This window comes from Glandiceps talaboti, chromosome 21 (genome assembly GCF_964340395.1).
Source record: "Glandiceps talaboti chromosome 21, keGlaTala1.1, whole genome shotgun sequence".
NCBI classification, from domain to species: Eukaryota; Metazoa; Hemichordata; class Enteropneusta; family Spengelidae; genus Glandiceps; species Glandiceps talaboti.
Window position 1 is genome coordinate 2,553,745 of NC_135569.1, and position 18,256 is coordinate 2,572,000.

General features: G+C 36.0%; 1 protein-coding gene across 2 annotated transcripts in view; it reads left to right on the forward strand.

Annotated features, from left to right (window-relative positions):
- Nucleotides 1–18,256, forward strand: part of LOC144451175 (polyamine-transporting ATPase 13A3-like) — a 64,262-nt gene that overhangs the window by 39,200 nt on the left and 6,806 nt on the right. Inside the window, exons 6-27 of one of the 2 annotated variants that reach the window (XM_078141971.1) lie at nucleotides 2,654–2,798; nucleotides 3,169–3,281; nucleotides 4,241–4,318; nucleotides 5,059–5,128; nucleotides 5,663–5,800; nucleotides 5,954–6,020; nucleotides 6,705–6,836; nucleotides 7,372–7,539; nucleotides 8,184–8,294; nucleotides 8,475–8,521; nucleotides 8,967–9,155; nucleotides 9,817–9,878; nucleotides 11,425–11,566; nucleotides 12,164–12,295; nucleotides 12,818–12,971; nucleotides 13,897–14,017; nucleotides 15,263–15,387; nucleotides 15,920–16,146; nucleotides 16,495–16,626; nucleotides 17,082–17,161; nucleotides 17,476–17,628; nucleotides 18,049–18,145. In XM_078141971.1, coding sequence (XP_077998097.1) covers nucleotides 2,654–2,798; nucleotides 3,169–3,281; nucleotides 4,241–4,318; nucleotides 5,059–5,128; nucleotides 5,663–5,800; nucleotides 5,954–6,020; nucleotides 6,705–6,836; nucleotides 7,372–7,539; nucleotides 8,184–8,294; nucleotides 8,475–8,521; nucleotides 8,967–9,155; nucleotides 9,817–9,878; nucleotides 11,425–11,566; nucleotides 12,164–12,295; nucleotides 12,818–12,971; nucleotides 13,897–14,017; nucleotides 15,263–15,387; nucleotides 15,920–16,146; nucleotides 16,495–16,626; nucleotides 17,082–17,161; nucleotides 17,476–17,628; nucleotides 18,049–18,145 — 2,683 coding nt within the window. The remainder of the gene's footprint in view (nucleotides 1–2,653; nucleotides 2,799–3,168; nucleotides 3,282–4,240; nucleotides 4,319–5,058; nucleotides 5,129–5,662; nucleotides 5,801–5,953; nucleotides 6,021–6,704; nucleotides 6,837–7,371; nucleotides 7,540–8,183; nucleotides 8,295–8,474; nucleotides 8,522–8,966; nucleotides 9,156–9,816; nucleotides 9,879–11,424; nucleotides 11,567–12,163; nucleotides 12,296–12,817; nucleotides 12,972–13,896; nucleotides 14,018–15,262; nucleotides 15,388–15,919; nucleotides 16,147–16,494; nucleotides 16,627–17,081; nucleotides 17,162–17,475; nucleotides 17,629–18,048; nucleotides 18,146–18,256) is intronic. The other variant, XM_078141972.1, reaches the window with a different exon arrangement.

Here is an 18,256-nt window from a genome sequence, read left to right on the forward strand (position 1 = left end):
ATTTTCTACAAGATTATTTGTTGAGACTCTTCCCTATACGTGTAGTATTTTCATCTCTATGTTTGTTATTGCTAATGGGTTATCAGTGGCATGCCGAGAAACAAAACGTGTTCGAACACTGGAATACGTGTAGTTCTAAATAAAGATACACATATCTGTGGTTTCGACAACCAGACCATTCCTTGTTTAAGCTCAATTCAAAGATGTCAAAACAAATTTCACGGATATCGCGGATTCTAGACTTGACAATTTCAAAGTTCAGGTACAGAACTGAACCATGTATTACAACAATTAATGTATCAACTTGCTACTGTATACAGCCTGAGGGACTGAAAACTTGTAGATTACGTAATTAGGCTTTAGTAAGTGGAAATACAGCAGATATTATCTCACAGAAAAGAGTGAAAAACGCGTCAAAAGTTACAACCATTGTGACTTCCACGGCGGCAAAGTGCAAATATATTATCGCAATCCTTTGCGACCTTCCGACGACTTTGCTGTACATTGTGTACACAAATTGATGACTCTGTCAATATGGGGCAAGTCATTTCACCAGTTTGTATTCTTCCTTTGGGATTTTAGTAAAAACGACGTTAGCATGACACAAGAACCCAAAACAAATTTATTGAACGGTATATTGTCATCAAATATAAATATTGAACTACTACTAGCCATTGAGATGGTAATGATACTTGTCTGCATACAGGAAGCCATTGTTAAATCTAATGTAACAGAGTATCATTTTTCAGAGTTCAACAAAACCGTACATTTCACTGAATACCACGACTGTCAAAAAGTTGTACGGCCGAGGGCAACACCGACGTTTTTGCAAAATGTTTGAAAAGAGTGCTGAAATCAGCCCATAAGATGTATAGTATATTGTCATTACCTATGCAGAGTTGGATCTGCTTTGTCTGTCATCTACATTTATTCAGAAAGTAAAAAGTGGCAATGAAATTTGGCGGCAAAATGTTATAGTCTGAAGGAGTGAAAACTCGTATCTTGAAACTCAAAAATCCTTGATTTTGACAGCATTCCATGCAAAAAAAACATTTACTATAAATCAAATCAAACTGAAATTTAGGCGCACTGAAAAATATACAGAAAATAAAATAGTGACGATAAACTTAAAGGCTGAAAGAGTGAAATCCCACTTCTAGAATCTGAAAAATTCTCTGCAAGAACTTTTTTCTGCGAATTAAGTCTAAAATCAAATTAAAAAGTAACAAAAAGTAACCAGACGATGGAAAAAAAATAACATGAAATTGTGGCGCCTAAATGGAATAAGCTGAAGGAATGAAAACTCACTTCTAGAAACTCAAAACACTGGCGGAATGTACTTTAAAGTAATTGTCATTCGTTCATATGAAGAGCAGACAACCAAGACATTCAGTAATAACTGAAGCATTATGAAGGTTGCGTCTAAATTTAATGGATTTTGTCGTGCAGGTGCACAGGGCACTTGTATTCGTAGCACCATATTCAACGGATCGTGCGATGACGTCATCTGGCAGATCGGAGCCATGTCATATTAAATTCTCAATGGAGTGTGAACGCAGTGTGAATGGAATAATAAATCCCAAAGCTAATGAAATTTTGATGACAAACTCTTTAATTATTTAGGCAATATTCCCACGGTGAATCGAAAAATTTCAAAACTGTTCAGTAAATTATGATTTTTGAATTGCTTGCTCATCACATGTTGAATGTGCGATATGAAGATTATTAAGAGTCTAGGAAATCCAATACGTAGCTGACAGACTGAAATCTCGTATTATTCTGTAATCTTTTTAATTCTCAACAATTGTGGTGTCGGGTGTCGAAACAGTTTTGGTTTTAAGTTGCAAGCTCCTGTAATTTTTCGCGCTTTTTCGTTGATATCTGCTTGTTGAAAATGTACTGGTATACAGTTCAATAGTTCTGAGCTGAATATTGTGTGTATATTAATCAGAGCATCGAAATCACCAGAGTACAGTGGTTTAATACCCGTATGTAGTGGTTTAAAACCCGTATGTAAACAATGGTGAATCGGTACTGCCCTGATTATTTTTCACTGTTTATAAGTGAGCATACATACTTCGGTCTGAATACAATAATATAACCAAGTGCAAGTCCAAAGAAATCATGAAAAATTGTCCCAGTTGCGACTTCGGGAGAACTAACTGGACGCAGTAGATAAGGTTTTAATTTTGACGACACGATATGATGGAATGTTACTGTACGAACGCGTTGATGACATTCCGCCAGTGTTTTGAGTTTCTAGAAGTGAGTTTTCGTTCCTTCAGCTTATAACATTTTAGGCGCCATAATTTCATGACATTGTTTTCATCATGACGAGAATAAAAGTGGATAGAGGATAAACATGAACTAGAAATTGTCAATGGCGTGTACGCGTAAATAAAAAGAAAGAATTGACGAATAAACGGAGAAATGACAGCGACCGAGCGAGTGATGAAAAGAAATGAATGAATGAATGAATGAATGAATGAATGAATGAATGAATGAATGAATGAATGAATGAATGAATGAATGAATGAACGTGGTGATAGATTCGATGTCTGAAAAAAAAACGAGGGGAATAGTCGACACTTTGCGATAACGCCCTTCAAGTTGAAACACAATTTTTCTTATACTACTTTCGTTTTCATTCCAGCGATGCGTCGTTTCAAAGGAGGAAATTACTTCGGAATAAGAGTCCATCAGATACATCTACGGAGCCTTTGGACGATGCCAGGGATAAGGAGAGAATGGTTTCTGGGACCAAAATTCAAGCCAACGCTGATATGGCTGATGACACCGTAAGTTTAACGTAGTATAAACCCTTCGTCAATTTGAATTTAAAACATAGAGGTCACCGTACACATATTTGAAATAAAAATCAACTTAAAAGAATCCAATATGGCCGCCGAATATTTACCTATGAGAAAACGAAAGATTGTGGAATTGCTTGAAAAGGAGTCAAGGTGAAAATCCAAATTTTGTAGTTGGTTTAAGAGGACAGGGAACGAACTTTCATGTGGCAAATTTTGAGACATTTTAAGAACTTGGTTTTAAGTAAAATCGGTTCTCAGGGCACATTCTACCTAAAAAGATAATCTGATTTTAAGTAATGTAAGATCGAACTTGTGTTCCGAATTTCATTTATAAAACATTCTTTTTTCTTCTCAGCAGAACATGAACTCGGCAGACATTGTCGATGACAACAACAAGCTATGCTACTTCAAGTATCAAAAGATAAAGTATCTTTGGGACCCGTATGTTCAAGATTTCTACAAGCTTAGGTGAGTCATTGTGAGGAATATCCTGTGCAAAGTACTAAGAGCCCACTGTGTGCTAAAGTGTCGTAAAAGCTGTATGAGGATTGTCGTAAAATCACGAGGCAGTGTCGTAAAATCATAAGATATTGTCGTAAAATCATGAGGTATTGTCGTAAAATCGTAAGATATTGTCGTAAAAACATAAGATATTGTTGTAAAATCATGAGGTCTTGTCGTAAAATCATAAGATATTGTCGTAAAATCATAAGATATTGTCGTAAAATCGTAAGACATTGTCGTAAAATCATAAGATATTGTCGTAAAATCGTAAGATATTGTCGTAAAATCATAAGATATTGTCGTAAAATCGTAAGATATCGTCGTAAAATCGTAAGATATCGTCGTAAAATTATGAGGTCTTGTAAAATGATAAGATATCGTCGTAAAATCATAAGATATTGTCGTAAAATCATGAGGTATTGTCGTAAAATCATAAGATATTGTCGTAAAGTCATGAGGTCTTGTCGTAAAACCACTAAGCATTTTAACGGCACACGCGCTCTCCCAAAAGATACTCTCTAAGAGGGGAGAACGGAAAAAAATATTTTATAGTGATGTTGCCTCTACTTTACAGTACAAATTAAGGCGCGAAAGTGAATTTCTCGAGTGTGATGAAGTCAAAGACTCCACTTGACACTGAAGGGGTTATGTTAATCTAAACAATAATGATGATATTGTACTTTAAATTAAATTTCTGCGCCAGGCTTGTTGCTTTTTTGTTCGTTTTGTTCTATTTAATCACCAGAGGGCGCAGTTTATAAAACAATTATTTCTCAGTAAATTCCCAAAAAAATTAAGAGTTTGCCATTAGGAAGGTGGAAGTACAAATGAGTAAGGCGACATCATGATTATGTTTGTGTACTTACAAAACTAACACTAGTTTTACAAAACTAACACTGAAATGATCGCTTTCCTTCCGATAGGGGTTTGGATGAGTGTACTGCGTGTGGAGACTTCTTCACAAAATACACCGGGTTTTCAGTGGAGGAACAGGAAAAAAGGTAAGTTATAAATATTTACACGAGTACCTAACATTAACGTTTAGGTGAGAATCATAGATTTAGGAAATATTAGGTATTTTATATAATTTTAGAAACTACAAACTGATTCTAAAATGGAACATCTATATGCTAGTGTATAATTATTGCCTAGCTATTGCAGCAAATATTTCGCCATGGGAAATAGTTGATATGTAAGAACACTAGGGATAATATGTCGTCTACTAGTGCCTGAATAAGGCAAGGCAATATTAAAGCGTTTTACATCTCGCAAACCAGAACTGTTATTTCTTCCGCGACACTGCGAAATCTGGATGGTGCGTCTAAGACGGTGCCGTAAAAGAGGTGAATGTGCTTTACGACGATGGTGTTTTATAATACATCACATTATCCAGGCACATATTCTTTCCATGGTCTAAACAAATTAAATCACCGGTAGGACTTCCATGCTACATGGGTAGTGCCCAGGGAAAACAGAATACGACTACTGCATGCTCTATGCAAATTGAGGTCACTATGGGTCACTAGTCCATACCATGTGACATGACCTAAACCAATCAATGAAGGCTGTATGAAAACTATAAATCTGATTATTTGAGTACGTTGCTATGCATTAGAACTATTCAATATTGATACTACCAACATTTTTGTGATTTCAATATTTACCCAGTGTTACATTTTTGAGTATCTGATGTGGTATAATCCTAATACAGTTATGAGTATGTCTTTTCTTTTACCTACAGACGTCAACTATATGGAAGGAACAAAATAGAAGTGCGATTGAGATCAATAGCATATCTCTTTGTGACAGAAGTGAGTTTACAACCTTTTTATTTAATTGTACTTTTGCATGCAAAATCATTCAATCTATGAAATACTATGTTGCATTGGTTTTAACTAAACTGAAATGAATGCATTCGTTCTGTAGGGACAAACAGAATATCGTATCCACAGATCTAGACAGACAGACAGACAGACAGACAGACAGACAGACAGACAGACAGACAGACAGACAGACAGACAGACAGACACCTACATACAAACAGACGGACAGACAGACATTACCCTTTCTTACGGAAGGTAAACATGCAATACAATACATATTAGTACTCTGTACAAAAATACAACATGACACGTCACATTATTTCGGTCCACTGTGTTTAAAAGGGAATGCATTTTCAAGAAATCATCTTGGAAATAATAAAAAGTGACGTTTCAAAACCATGGCTGTTAAAGTTACACCTGTACAGTAGTGTTACATTTACACATGTGCACTTATACTAACAGCTACATGATCTGTAGAATGACCTTATGATTAAAATGCTTTTCTACTCTTTCGTATGACAGGCCCTGAATCCCTTCTACGTCTTCCAATTATACAGTGTATTACTATGGATTATCGGCTACAACTATATTTATTTCTCCGTTGCTATCATTTTGATGTCCGTCACATTTATCAGCGTAACTGTCTACAACACTCGAAAGGTAACTACAATATTATTGTTTTAATCTGTATGAAAAATAACTTTATACAGTATGACTTCTATTCTTAATTCAAAATCTGACAAATTTTACTTACAATTTTGTCGAATATATGATTAGGCAATTAACCAGTGGACTTTTTCTCCCAATGTCCAGCAATCGGTGACTCTGAGAAAAATGGTTGAATCTAAAACCAAAATGACTGTTTATAGGGGTAACGGTGGTAAGTAGAATGGCCATTACATTTAGTATGCATCACACCTTTTGAAGTTTTGAGGTATTGAATTGAATTGAATTTTATTTCACCGGAAACATAAGATAATAACAATGCAAAGAGGAAAATACAAATACAATAAAAGAAAATGCTCTGGTGAGGACCATGGAAATAGTTTACTAGAAACTAATCTAGTCCATGGTCCATATCCTGACAAAATATAGAAGGTAAAGATACAAGGCGTACTTATGATAAATAATTAATATTATAATAATAATCAATACACATATACATAGTCACATTTGTTTGCAATATAGTACAAATGAAACAAAGAAAAAAGATGACAGCACAGAGAGCAGCAAAGAGTCACAACGGTGGATCAAAACGAACGAATATATTATAGCACATGTACAGAAAAAGATAGATATATAGGTATGATTTCTTAGAGTACAATATGTCAGCTTTGAGTATGGTGTCGATGGAGATTCCTGACTTTCATTGTTGGCCTAACGCTACTCTTGACCACAAAGATCTTCCTTATCAGATGCCGTATGATTTAAATTAATGAGTAGTTGTGCAATCTCTATAAAATCACTAATGCCTCGGTATGTAGGATAGTAGGTGTCTATTTTCTAAGTTCCTGAACAATGTCATTCACATGACCTTCAATTCAATATCTGTCCTCTTTCACAGTGTCTGATGAGGTTTTGGAAGATGAATTGGTACCTGGTGATGTAATAGTACTCCCTGCCAAAGGTTGTCTAATGACATGTGATGCAGTTCTCACCTCTGGTTCATGTATTGTAAATGAGAGTATGCTGACTGGTGAGTTCAACACATATGACATATTAAAGCATTGCAGTCGTCCCATTCACACGAACGCCTAGGGGTCCCACGCTACGAAAACCTTGTCAGTAACTAAGGACGCGTAAAACCGTTGTTTCTGAACAGAAATTTGCACGATTTACGAGTCTTTTCCCCTACTTGAACGCTGGCTTCATACAAATAAAGTTAAAATTGAATATGGTCGTCAGTTTACAGCTCACAACAAAATAAATAAAAATAATATACACAAAAAAACCCTGAAAAAGACGGGTAAAAACAAAGACAAGCTACACAATACAACTTAGCATCGATTTAACAATCTGACGGCTGACGGGACAGAACTCTTTCTGCATGGAAGTTTAGCATTTAAGACAACAGTATCTTCGCCCAGATTAGGTTGTCAACAAACAAAACGCATGCGCAGTTCAACTGCACATGTATATCGCACGACCATACAAATTCGATATGTGCATTTTCAACACTTTCAGTTTAGTTAGAATAACATTGATAATGTAATTTTCTCTTGAAATTCAAGGTGAATCCGTGCCTGTTACTAAAACACCAATCCAAAACATTGGCACCGCTGCAGATGAAATATACAATCAGGAAGGCCATAAGAGAAACACCCTGTTTTGCGGCACTGACGTAATACAATGTCGTAAAGTTGGAAAGGAAGACGTTAAAGCTGTGGTAATTAGGACTGGTAAGAGTTAACGTCGAATACACGTCATTTTCTTTGCTTGATTACAATATATTTAAGTATTTTTTAAATTCTTAAAACGTCGAAATTATTAATTTTGGTTGTTGGGTTTTGTGTTTTCATTGTATATTACGAAGAATACAGATAAACTGGTACGGTTTTGACTGAATAAGATGTGAATACCATGGCTTCTTGAATGATTGTGATTATGATATGATATGATATGATATGATATGATATATGATATGATATATGATATGATATGATATGATATGATATGGTATGGTGTGACTATGATATGATATTAGATGACTGATATGGTAATATATGTAACATTTAACGATTTATGATATGCGATATGCTAAAAGACACAATAAGGTATAATGATTTCACATATTATATTTTATGATTTGATATGATATGGTATGATATGATGTAACACTTTATGACAATAGAGAGTTAGATATGCTCAATTATGACACAAGGTAAAAAAACAGATATGATATAATATATATGACGTCATAACTTAGGATGATGTGACGTCATATAAAAACTGATATAAATTTAGATTGTGTAAAACAAGTTGATTGAAATATATGATGGAAAAGGATAAATTAAACCCCCATTATATCATTTTACAATCACAGGATTTATAACAGCAAAGGGAACTTTAGTGAGAACTATTTTGTTTCCCAAACCCATGGATTTCAAACTTTACCGTGATGCTCTGCGTTTCATTGGTGTACTGGCCATAATAGGTGAGTATCCTTGATAGATTTGTTTTGAGTTGGTTGCATTTCAGTGATACGGCAACAAAACAACACAGGGGTGATTATTTCAAAAATAATACAACTGTCGTATTTAAAATATATCATTCCTTTCGCTTTTGTGATAATTTTATAATTACCTTTGTAACATGTTATTTTTTTTCATTACAGCGGCCATCGGATTCGTTTACATCATAACCATCAAAGTTCTGCATGATGTGAGTTCATTTTCCTTTTCTCATACAAAGCGACTTTAGAGTATATTATTTTTGTACTTCCCTCTCTATGTCATTTTCAATTTTCTACGTTACTTTACATTTTCAAAGAATTGGGATGCCATTAGGTAAGTTTACTGCAATATTTCGATTTGTCATATTTGATTACTTATTCTGACCGTGTCCCGTACACAATTCACGACACCGCTCCATGTTATAGTAAGCCTATAACCCAGCTGCATTGTACATTTCGTACATTTGTGCCAGTGAGTTCAAGTGTTCAAGAGGGAAGACTTACAAGTTACAAGTCCGCCATCTTGATTGGTGGATTATGGTAAATCAAATATTATTCTATTAATGTTGGTACCAATTAAATGGTTGTGACCACATATAATCATAGGCTCATTATTTAAATGTAATATACTTTTTACCATTATCTTCTTGGTAGGCCACAATTCAAGATATTGTCATCAAGGGCCTGGATATCTTCACAATCGCTGTGCCACCAGCCTTGCCTGCGGCTTTAACCATAGGCATGGTATACGCCCAAGGCCGTTTGAAGAAACTCGGCATTTACTGTATCAGCCCGCAACGAATCAACGTCAGCGGAACATTGGATGTCGTCTGCTTCGACAAGGTAAGACTCGATGATGTCATAGTAATGCTGTTTGTCCGACAAGCTGAGGTATGGTGACGTCATAGTGATGTGACATGATGACGTTCAAATAATGTGATGACGTAATGGTAGTGTGTGCTTTAACAAGGTAAGACATGGTAACGTCACAATATGTTTGGCCATAGTACGAAATTGTGACGTCACAATATGTTTGGACATGGTTTGAAATTGTGACGTCACAATATGTTTGGACATGGTACGGAATTGTGACGTCACAATATGTTTGGACATGGTACGAAATTGTGACGTCACAATATGTTTGGACATGGTACGAAATTGTGACAAGGTAAGGCACGGTGACGATAAGTATAATATATGCCTGCACAAAGCAATATATGGTGACGTCATAACGTGTGCCTCCACAAGATAACACATAGTGAAATCATAGTAATAGCCTAGGTACTTAGAATGAGAAGGAGTAAACTATTTCTCTAATAGTTGTAGAGGTGGGCGCTTAAAAGTGTTGACTTCATACTATGACAATTAAGGCCATGAGTTATCATAGCAAAGGAAAACACTCCTCGAAATGAACAAATCACAGAACTATGAACTTGTTAGGGGACGGGGAAAAACTGCTGCAGCATCACATTAATTTAGTATATTCGTTATAATTACTTTGTAGACTGGAACGTTGACAGAGGATCATCTTGAACTACTTGGTGTTGCCCCAATCTCAGGAGATGGGTATGTACAATAGGAAATATATATATATTTATCTATCGCCACCGACACATCACCTTGAATAAGCTAACTTTTTAATGATACTAAGAATCACTTTCTTCCCTCTATGGTACCAACTAGCCTCTTTCTGGGAACCATTCTATGGGATACCTTGGGCAATCTGATTGGGTTAACAATGTCATGTGATACTGGTTAGCCATTCACATTGCCTGAAGTATCACATGGTAACATTGACCTAACACACTGATACGGGGACAGCTATTGGCAGATCCAGACCGAGTTCATTCATTTCTATTACGTTTTCCATTCTGACTAATATCATTATCATTTACCACCAAATTATTCATTTCGTAGTATTCATAACATCAAGTACTAGTTATCCCTTTTCTTCTTTCTATACAGTAGTGTTTCTTCTATCCTTTATTTCTCATCCTCGTTCGCATGTCACTTTTTCACATTGTACTATTGCTTCACTTACAGCAAACCTTCAGCTATGCCTGTTAAATTAAATAATGGCAAGGAAACTGAAAGGTTTGGACGAAACACTAATCTTACTGATTCCATTCTTTTCTGCCACTCGGCATATTCGTATAATTTTTTTTGCACATTTTACTCACACACAACGAAGACTTGCTCGTCCTTTTGCAAAGTAGGTAAGCTAGAAATCACCACAATACAAACTTCCACTTGTGTGCCGGATCTTCTGTGGGGTCAAACTATCATGTCGTAGCGCCCTCCATGTCTACCGAGAAAGTAGATACTTGCCTTCACATGTCAAAATGGTGTCATACCACTTTACATAATTTCACGACTTTTCGAAAATTGATTGAAAGTTTTGTTGAGAAAGAAATGGGCGCCATGTCTTCAACGATCCAAGGGAGGACGAGTAAGTGTCACTTGCACCAAACTTCAATCTTCTATGAATATTGGTCAGTTTCACTAATACTTGCACCCTTATAATGAATAAATGTTTTGCTTCCAGAATTGTCGCTATTGCCACTTACCCTTTTGCTGCAATTCACTGACCATTTTGCTGTAACTGCGCATTTCCGTATGCAATAGCTTCACTGCGATAAGCACTGTCACACTTCGACCTCTATTTTCTGAGGTACTCAATATGTCAATTTGGTCTGCACATCTTCCATTCCTTTATATTTGACGATCACATTTTCAGCTATATTTGCCTGTGATGACTTCATTTCGCTAAGGCCGCTATTTATCCCTAAATTCCAATAAGCTGTTAGCTTGATTTGAGCTATTTTTGTAAAGTAACTGTCTTTTATATGTATTTTGATATATATGTGTGTTCTGGATTTTAACACATTAAAATAAATATATATTCTACTTCACTCATTTTTTCACTGAATAAGTCAGTACCTGTGGTGCAAGGTACTTTATTAAATAAAGGTCACTCGACCGTTCACAGCTATTTCATTATGTTCTTATTATTCGTATTCTCTATATTTACACTATTATCTATATCTTGTCTGCGAAAGCAACGCTTATCATTTCTAGGAGTTCATCACAATATATGTTTGTTCCTTAACAGTTTTGAACTTGTTGAGGATCCAAGTAAGCTCCCGGATGGACCCGTCCTGCACTGTATGGCCACCTGTCACTCGTTGACCATAATTGAAGGTGAACTACGAGGAGACCCCCTGGACTTACAGATGTTTGATGCCTTAAAATGGGTGGGTGAAAATAGGTAGACGGAAAATCACTATGATTTTTCAACTTCAGCTGTCATTTTTGGCAGCAACCCTGAATAAGTATTCAAATAGGTACACTCATACAAATATGGTGGTATAAGTGAGTGTAGTTTTCACGGAAGTAACAGTGTTACGTTTGCATTGCTCGAATGTGAGACACCGAACTGTCAATAGCGCGAGAAATCATGTACCCTGAGCAGACGATTGAAATACCGTAACTATTCTTAAATTCCTGTCGACAAGATGGCGGATAGTGCAACGTAAATGGAAAACTGTTGACATGTTTCCATATTCTTAAACTACTAAAACATGATATGCTATACTCACGAGAAAGTCAGTATTTTTATAAAATCTCCAGAACTAGAAATTCGACTTTGACCCCCTAACACTCGGGAATATAAATCTCTGACAGTCAGAATTGTTCTTGACCAGACTAGCCGTCATTCTTTGAGTATTATTCATCAATAAGATTGCATGTGATATACTTAATAGGTAAAAGACTGCATATTCCAAAAATACTAAAGTGTATTGTGATGCTTTGCTGTGTCTTTATGTCCATTTTGACTGATACACCTTAAGCATTTGAAAGAACCAGAAGATGGTGATGTGACAGGTTTTGATAACTACATGCCAACAATTGTACGATCAGCTCCATGGCCTGAACAGATGACTGAGGATGAAGTTGACGGTCATCAGCCCTCTCCTCAACAGGTAAGTTATCGTTCAGTAGAATTTCCCCTTTCTATACACTCAAACTGTTGTAGGGTAATATTTATTGTTCACCTTAGATCTAACTACATGACCCATTGACACTGAACTGAACCAGTTGTAAAATATTGCGTATGCCATAGACACGAACAAGAAGTATGCTTTGAGAAGGAGATTGGTTATTTTGTAAACTAACAAATGTCTAGTCAAATGTCTGAATTAATTTAGCACTTCAAAGTATTAGAAAGAAAGATAATATAACCCCCCCATACTATCCATTTACATCCCCACCCATCCTATCCTATCCTATTTTATCATATTCCATCCCATCATATCATATCCCTTCTCATCCCTTCCTATACCGTCCGAGTGGTCCCACACCATCATCATATCCCATCCTTTACTACTGTATTCTATCCCATCCCATCCCATCGTTACTTGACAAACCAGTCACTATTGGCAACAATTATTGACGCTATCATTTCAAAATCAATGAAATAAAGACAATCTTTTAATTGGCAGCAGAGTTCTGCAGAAATTGGTATCCTAAGACAGTTCACGTTTTCGTCAGCCCTGCAACGAATGAGTGTTATAACTCAAACTAATGGCGCTGGGAATATGCAAATCTTTGTAAAAGGAGCACCAGAGAAGGTTGCATCGCTTTGTGATAACGCAACAGGTGAGTTATTAACCTGTGTCGCTTGCGTTCTTCTTTCTGTAAGTCATTCACATAGCTATTTTAATTTCACTCTCAACTAGAGTGAAACTATGCAAAGAATAAGGGTTTAGACATGAAACAACAACTTTGTTAAATTCTATATTTACATCGTTCTTATTAACATACGACGCACGAGTCGATTTGCATGTTTCATTAACCGTCGTCGTTGCGACAACTTCGTTATTCACTCTTTACAATTGTATTTTATGGTTAAAGTGACACAATCTGACCTTATAAGTGTTTCACTCACTCAAGTGAAAATATTCACATAAAACACTGTTAGGGATTCCCTGGATATGTTTGTATACTTATATGATAAATTACATCATTTGATCATTTATAAGTTATATCCTGATACCAGGTTTGAGTTCAGTCAATTACAAGTGATGGTGATGTATGCTTCAGTAGGTAGAAAACTATGAGTACATTTTATTACCCATCAGTATTAACTCAGCTTGTGCGAAGTTGTGCCCCATGAAAATAGAGCGCCAACAAGCGATGAATCTATCAGTTTAACTGCCAGGGTGGTTGTGTTTAAATCATGTATATATCATGGATGTAACCTTGAAACGATGGGTATTGTTTTCAACTTCTTTGTTTTATATGACAACTGACTAGAAGATTAACATTCAGTATTAAAATTGTTCCCTGGGTAAAAAGTCAAAACATTTTGTTGTATGACAACACAAATGATGGCAACATTGATATTCTGTATCGTTTTCCTTTAGAAATATAGTTATAATCAGAAATTAGCAACTGTTGTCATATCATCATACCATTTCCTCTCATGGTTCAAATACATACCTTTAAATGGTTATTGTCGCTTGATACTTTCCAGTATATATCTTGCCTTAAGTTATTTCCATTTCTGCTTACTTGTCCACAGTTCCTGATGACTTCTATGATGTCCTGCATGAATACACTCACCAAGGATTGCGTGTTCTCGCCATTGCATTCAGAAACCTTCCGGGAGATATATCTTACAATGACATTAAGAAGATAACGAGGTAAATGCAGATCTGTCACCTCTAAAGGGCAACAGGCGTCCAATTCACACGCATGCGAATCGGGGTCCCACGCTACGAAACTGTAGCCCGTAGCTAGGGACACCAAAATAACTTTTATTTCAGAGCAGATATTTACATTATTTACGAATGACTTTTTCCCAGAAAAAAAACCAATCGTCGTGCAAATAAACCGAATTTAACATGATACTTGGAACGTGGGATGGATATGAATTCAAATAGTGATCATGATGTGATGCATCGTGTGCATGGCATAATAAAAAATACAAAGCACTTTAACGGGACATGCGCACTTGATGACTACTTGACTTTAAGTTTATTATTCATTTTTAAATATTCAGATTTTATTCCACTACTAAACACGTCCAATCATTTCAAGCAACTAGTAGATTTATCATCAAAGATTCGCTTCTAATGAAAAACGTATAATTGACACAATTATGACAATAGACAACATAGAAGGGTTAATCATGAAACGTCAGCTATTTATTTATTTATAAATTTATTTGAATTTTTTACTCAAAACGTTTTTTGTAGGACACAACTGTTGTCCTTCGACAAACAATTAAAATCCAGCTGATAACTATAACCTTTTGACATCTTTTGATATTTCAGTTCCCTAAGCAGTCTTACTCATCAACGCGGTAAAATTGTTTTTGTCCCTTGGCTGAGTGATAAGAGTCTTCACACTGTCTACTCATTGAACACACATTATAGTAATGAGACAACCTTTAAGTCAGCAAACGGTAGTAGTCTACATTGCAAACACATATGAGTTATTATTAGCTATGGACAGTGTTATGACTTAGGATAAATTTTTGTTCATAGCAGTTCAATTCAATAGGGAACTTGCAATCCAGACTGAGCATGCTCAGACGCAAAGGACTATGGGATTATCTGTGGTTATCGTAATACCTAATCAGGAGTTATGAATGGATTATGAATTTATTATTTGTGGTTAAAAACTATGTAGCATTACTGTTTACAATACTTTTGGATTAGTATGTATTTTCACATTTCCCATGATGCAACATTCAAGATGGCGGGTTTGCAATTTCCCTATTGGACGATTTAATTTCCGCTATCTACTAAATCCTTCAGTTAAAGCTACCTAACCTTTACAAAAGTTTGCATATCGTCCCAGAATTCAAACTTTGACTTAACTATATCTTTCAAAGTCTCTACTAGTAAAATTAAAGCGTAAGTGTTTGATTTTCCAATTTTCAGAGATGAAGTGGAAAATAATCTCACATTCCTAGGATTATTGATCATGCAGAATACAATAAAGTCGGAGACCATTCCCGCCATAAAGAAACTGAAGAAGGCGAAAATCCGAACTGTCATGGTAACGGGTAGGTTCTATTGCATAATTGTTTTTGCAGATTTTGCGTACATACCATGTGTTTAAAGCTATTACATGAACGTATGTGCTTTGTTATCGTGTTCTTGTGAACCATGGAGAGAGAGAGAGAGAGAGAGAGAGAGAGAGAGAGAGAGAGAGAGAGAGAGTGTGTGTGTGTGTGTGTGTGTGTGTGTGTGTGTGTGTGTGTGAAAGAGAGAGGGAAGGGGAGGACAGACAGACAGACAGACAGACAGACAGACAGAGACATGTACAAAAGAAAGAGAGATGTACGTACGTCTGCATGACATAACCATACACCGTAGTACATACAATGTACCTAAAAGAAGCATCAAATGTGACTCATCACCACGAATAGTACTGAACCGATATGTGTATGAGGAAACGATTTGGGGAGGGGCCATTTCCAAATATCCAATGAAAACATCAGTGGAAGTACATTTTTTGTGGCCATTTCATTCATGTCTTGAGAGATTGGAGAACGATGAGAACAAAGAGTTATATCATTGGTAACTAACTTTCAGGTGATAACATTCTCACGGCGATACACGTAGCACGAAAATGTGCAATGATTGAACAGAAAGAAATGGTACTACGTGTTGAAGCCCACCCTCCTACCCTGGACACTGACGCACACATACAATATACCATCGTCGGACAAGAGATGCATGGACGAGCTTTCAGCAAGTCAAACGGATCACAAGACTCCAAGGATACTAACGAGAATAGCGCCCTCGTCGACAATGTTGAGGTAATAAGTTTTTATTTACGCATTCCCTTTTTGTGTTTCTGCTTTTAAATGTCAAATGATTACCTTGATGACTAAAGTATAATACTAACATGTCACTGCATAGTTTGTAATCTCCCTGTAATGTTCTAAGGGGTGAATGTTACGTCGTTTATGCCATGCATTCAAGAGCAAAGACATGATATATTCAAGGAGCTTTCTGCAATCAACAATAATCATTGAAAAACACACTGTGTTCTTTCTTTATTCTTTGTGTATGAATATAACAAAGTTACCTACATCTCCTGAGCATTACACTTAATGTCCCTGTGGTTTCAAAGAATAGCTGTAACACTTTGTATTCTTTATCAGGACCCTGAAAGTGTCAAGATTACCATTGACAGTAATGTCCTTGATAGAAGAGACCACAGTACCTATCACTTGGCAATGGATGGCAAAACATTTGCTGTTATCCTGGAACACTTCCCAGAACTAGTACCCAAGGTAAAACCGACGATACACACACATTATTTGACAAACCCGAAGGATACTTGTTGTAACAAATGTGTTATATGTGGTCTTGACAATTTCTGTCTTTCCTTAAATAATTGTGTGTCATTCATTATATACAAGGCAGATTATATGAGATATGGTGAAATGCATATACAGGGTTTAGGCTGCATTGGCTCTTGAGTAGGATATATGTATACAAGTACGTCTGAATATTATCACACATCGGAAGGTAGTACTTGGACAGTTAATGCGTATGCACTCAGAGACTAAACAACATAGAAAACAGACTCTAAGAAACAGGGAACAGTGTGAACAAACAATTTATTTTGTATTTTCCAGTTGTATTTCGATGTGTTTGATATACTTTCCGTACTTTTGAAATTTACTTCTACTGTAGTCATAGAAACGTAATATTCTTAGCTCCTTATGTTTAAATTACTGTGTAGATTGCACTCAAAGGAACAGTTTTCGCTCGGATGGCACCTGACCAGAAAGCACAGCTAGTGGAGGCACTTCAAAGTCTACAGTAAGTTTTTGACATTCATTGTATCTCTGAGTAAAATAACTTTGGACTGTTCTTTTTCTAGCTCCAACTAAATATATATGAGACTGTCGTCATAATTATGACCCCTGACCTCGTATTGATGCATGATGTCTTGACGTTCGAATCTCAAATGGAGATAGGTGTACACATTATTTGTGGTAATTTGGCCATACTCACTTGACTGAAGCTTGAAAGTTATTGAACAAAACATAGGGTTTGGATTCATATTCGGATTCGAATATCATTTAGATTCGAATTGCTTACATTTTGCCCATGCATCGTTTCTGTTCTTCAAGGTATTATGTTGGTATGTGTGGTGATGGCGCTAATGACTGCGGAGCATTGAAGACAGCACATGCTGGGGTTTCCTTGTCAGAAGCAGAAGCCTCTGTTGCTTCCCCATTCACATCCAAGACTGCAAATATAGAATGTATTCCAACTTTGGTCAGGTAAAAACATTAGATCAGTTAATTTCAATGTTTTTTTTGATCATTTTGTGTAGATTTGAAACATACTTTTTGAAAATAACATGTCCTTAAAATGTATGTACATAAAACTTTCTTTGTGATCCGCAATACAATAACAAATGAGTTCAAAACGAAGTCACAGACTGGGGGGGGGGATTATTAGCACCTTTCGATGGATAGCGTTTCTTGCTATCTCTAATTTATCCGTCGATATTCTCGTCAAAATAAACTTCCAGGTCAAACTAAATCTCTTACTTTTCGCCATGTTCTATTCAGCCTTTACAATATATGCCGATTTAAGAAAATTGATATCTTTCCAATTTGATTCATTTGGATTCGTTGTTAGAAGTTGTCAAAATTTACAAAAATAGTAAACAACTTGATTATTTATTGTATTTGTAGGGAGGGACGAGCAGCTCTGGTGACGTCATTTGGAGTTTTTAAATACATGGCTATGTATAGTATGATACAATTTATTTCAGTCATGATTCTAAACACGGTAAGTCAATAGTTATTCATTCTTTGTTTCTCTGCACTTCAGATGAATATAGTCACCTCATGTCTACAGTAAAATAAAATACAACCGTTGTAGGCGTGATTTAGAGATGCC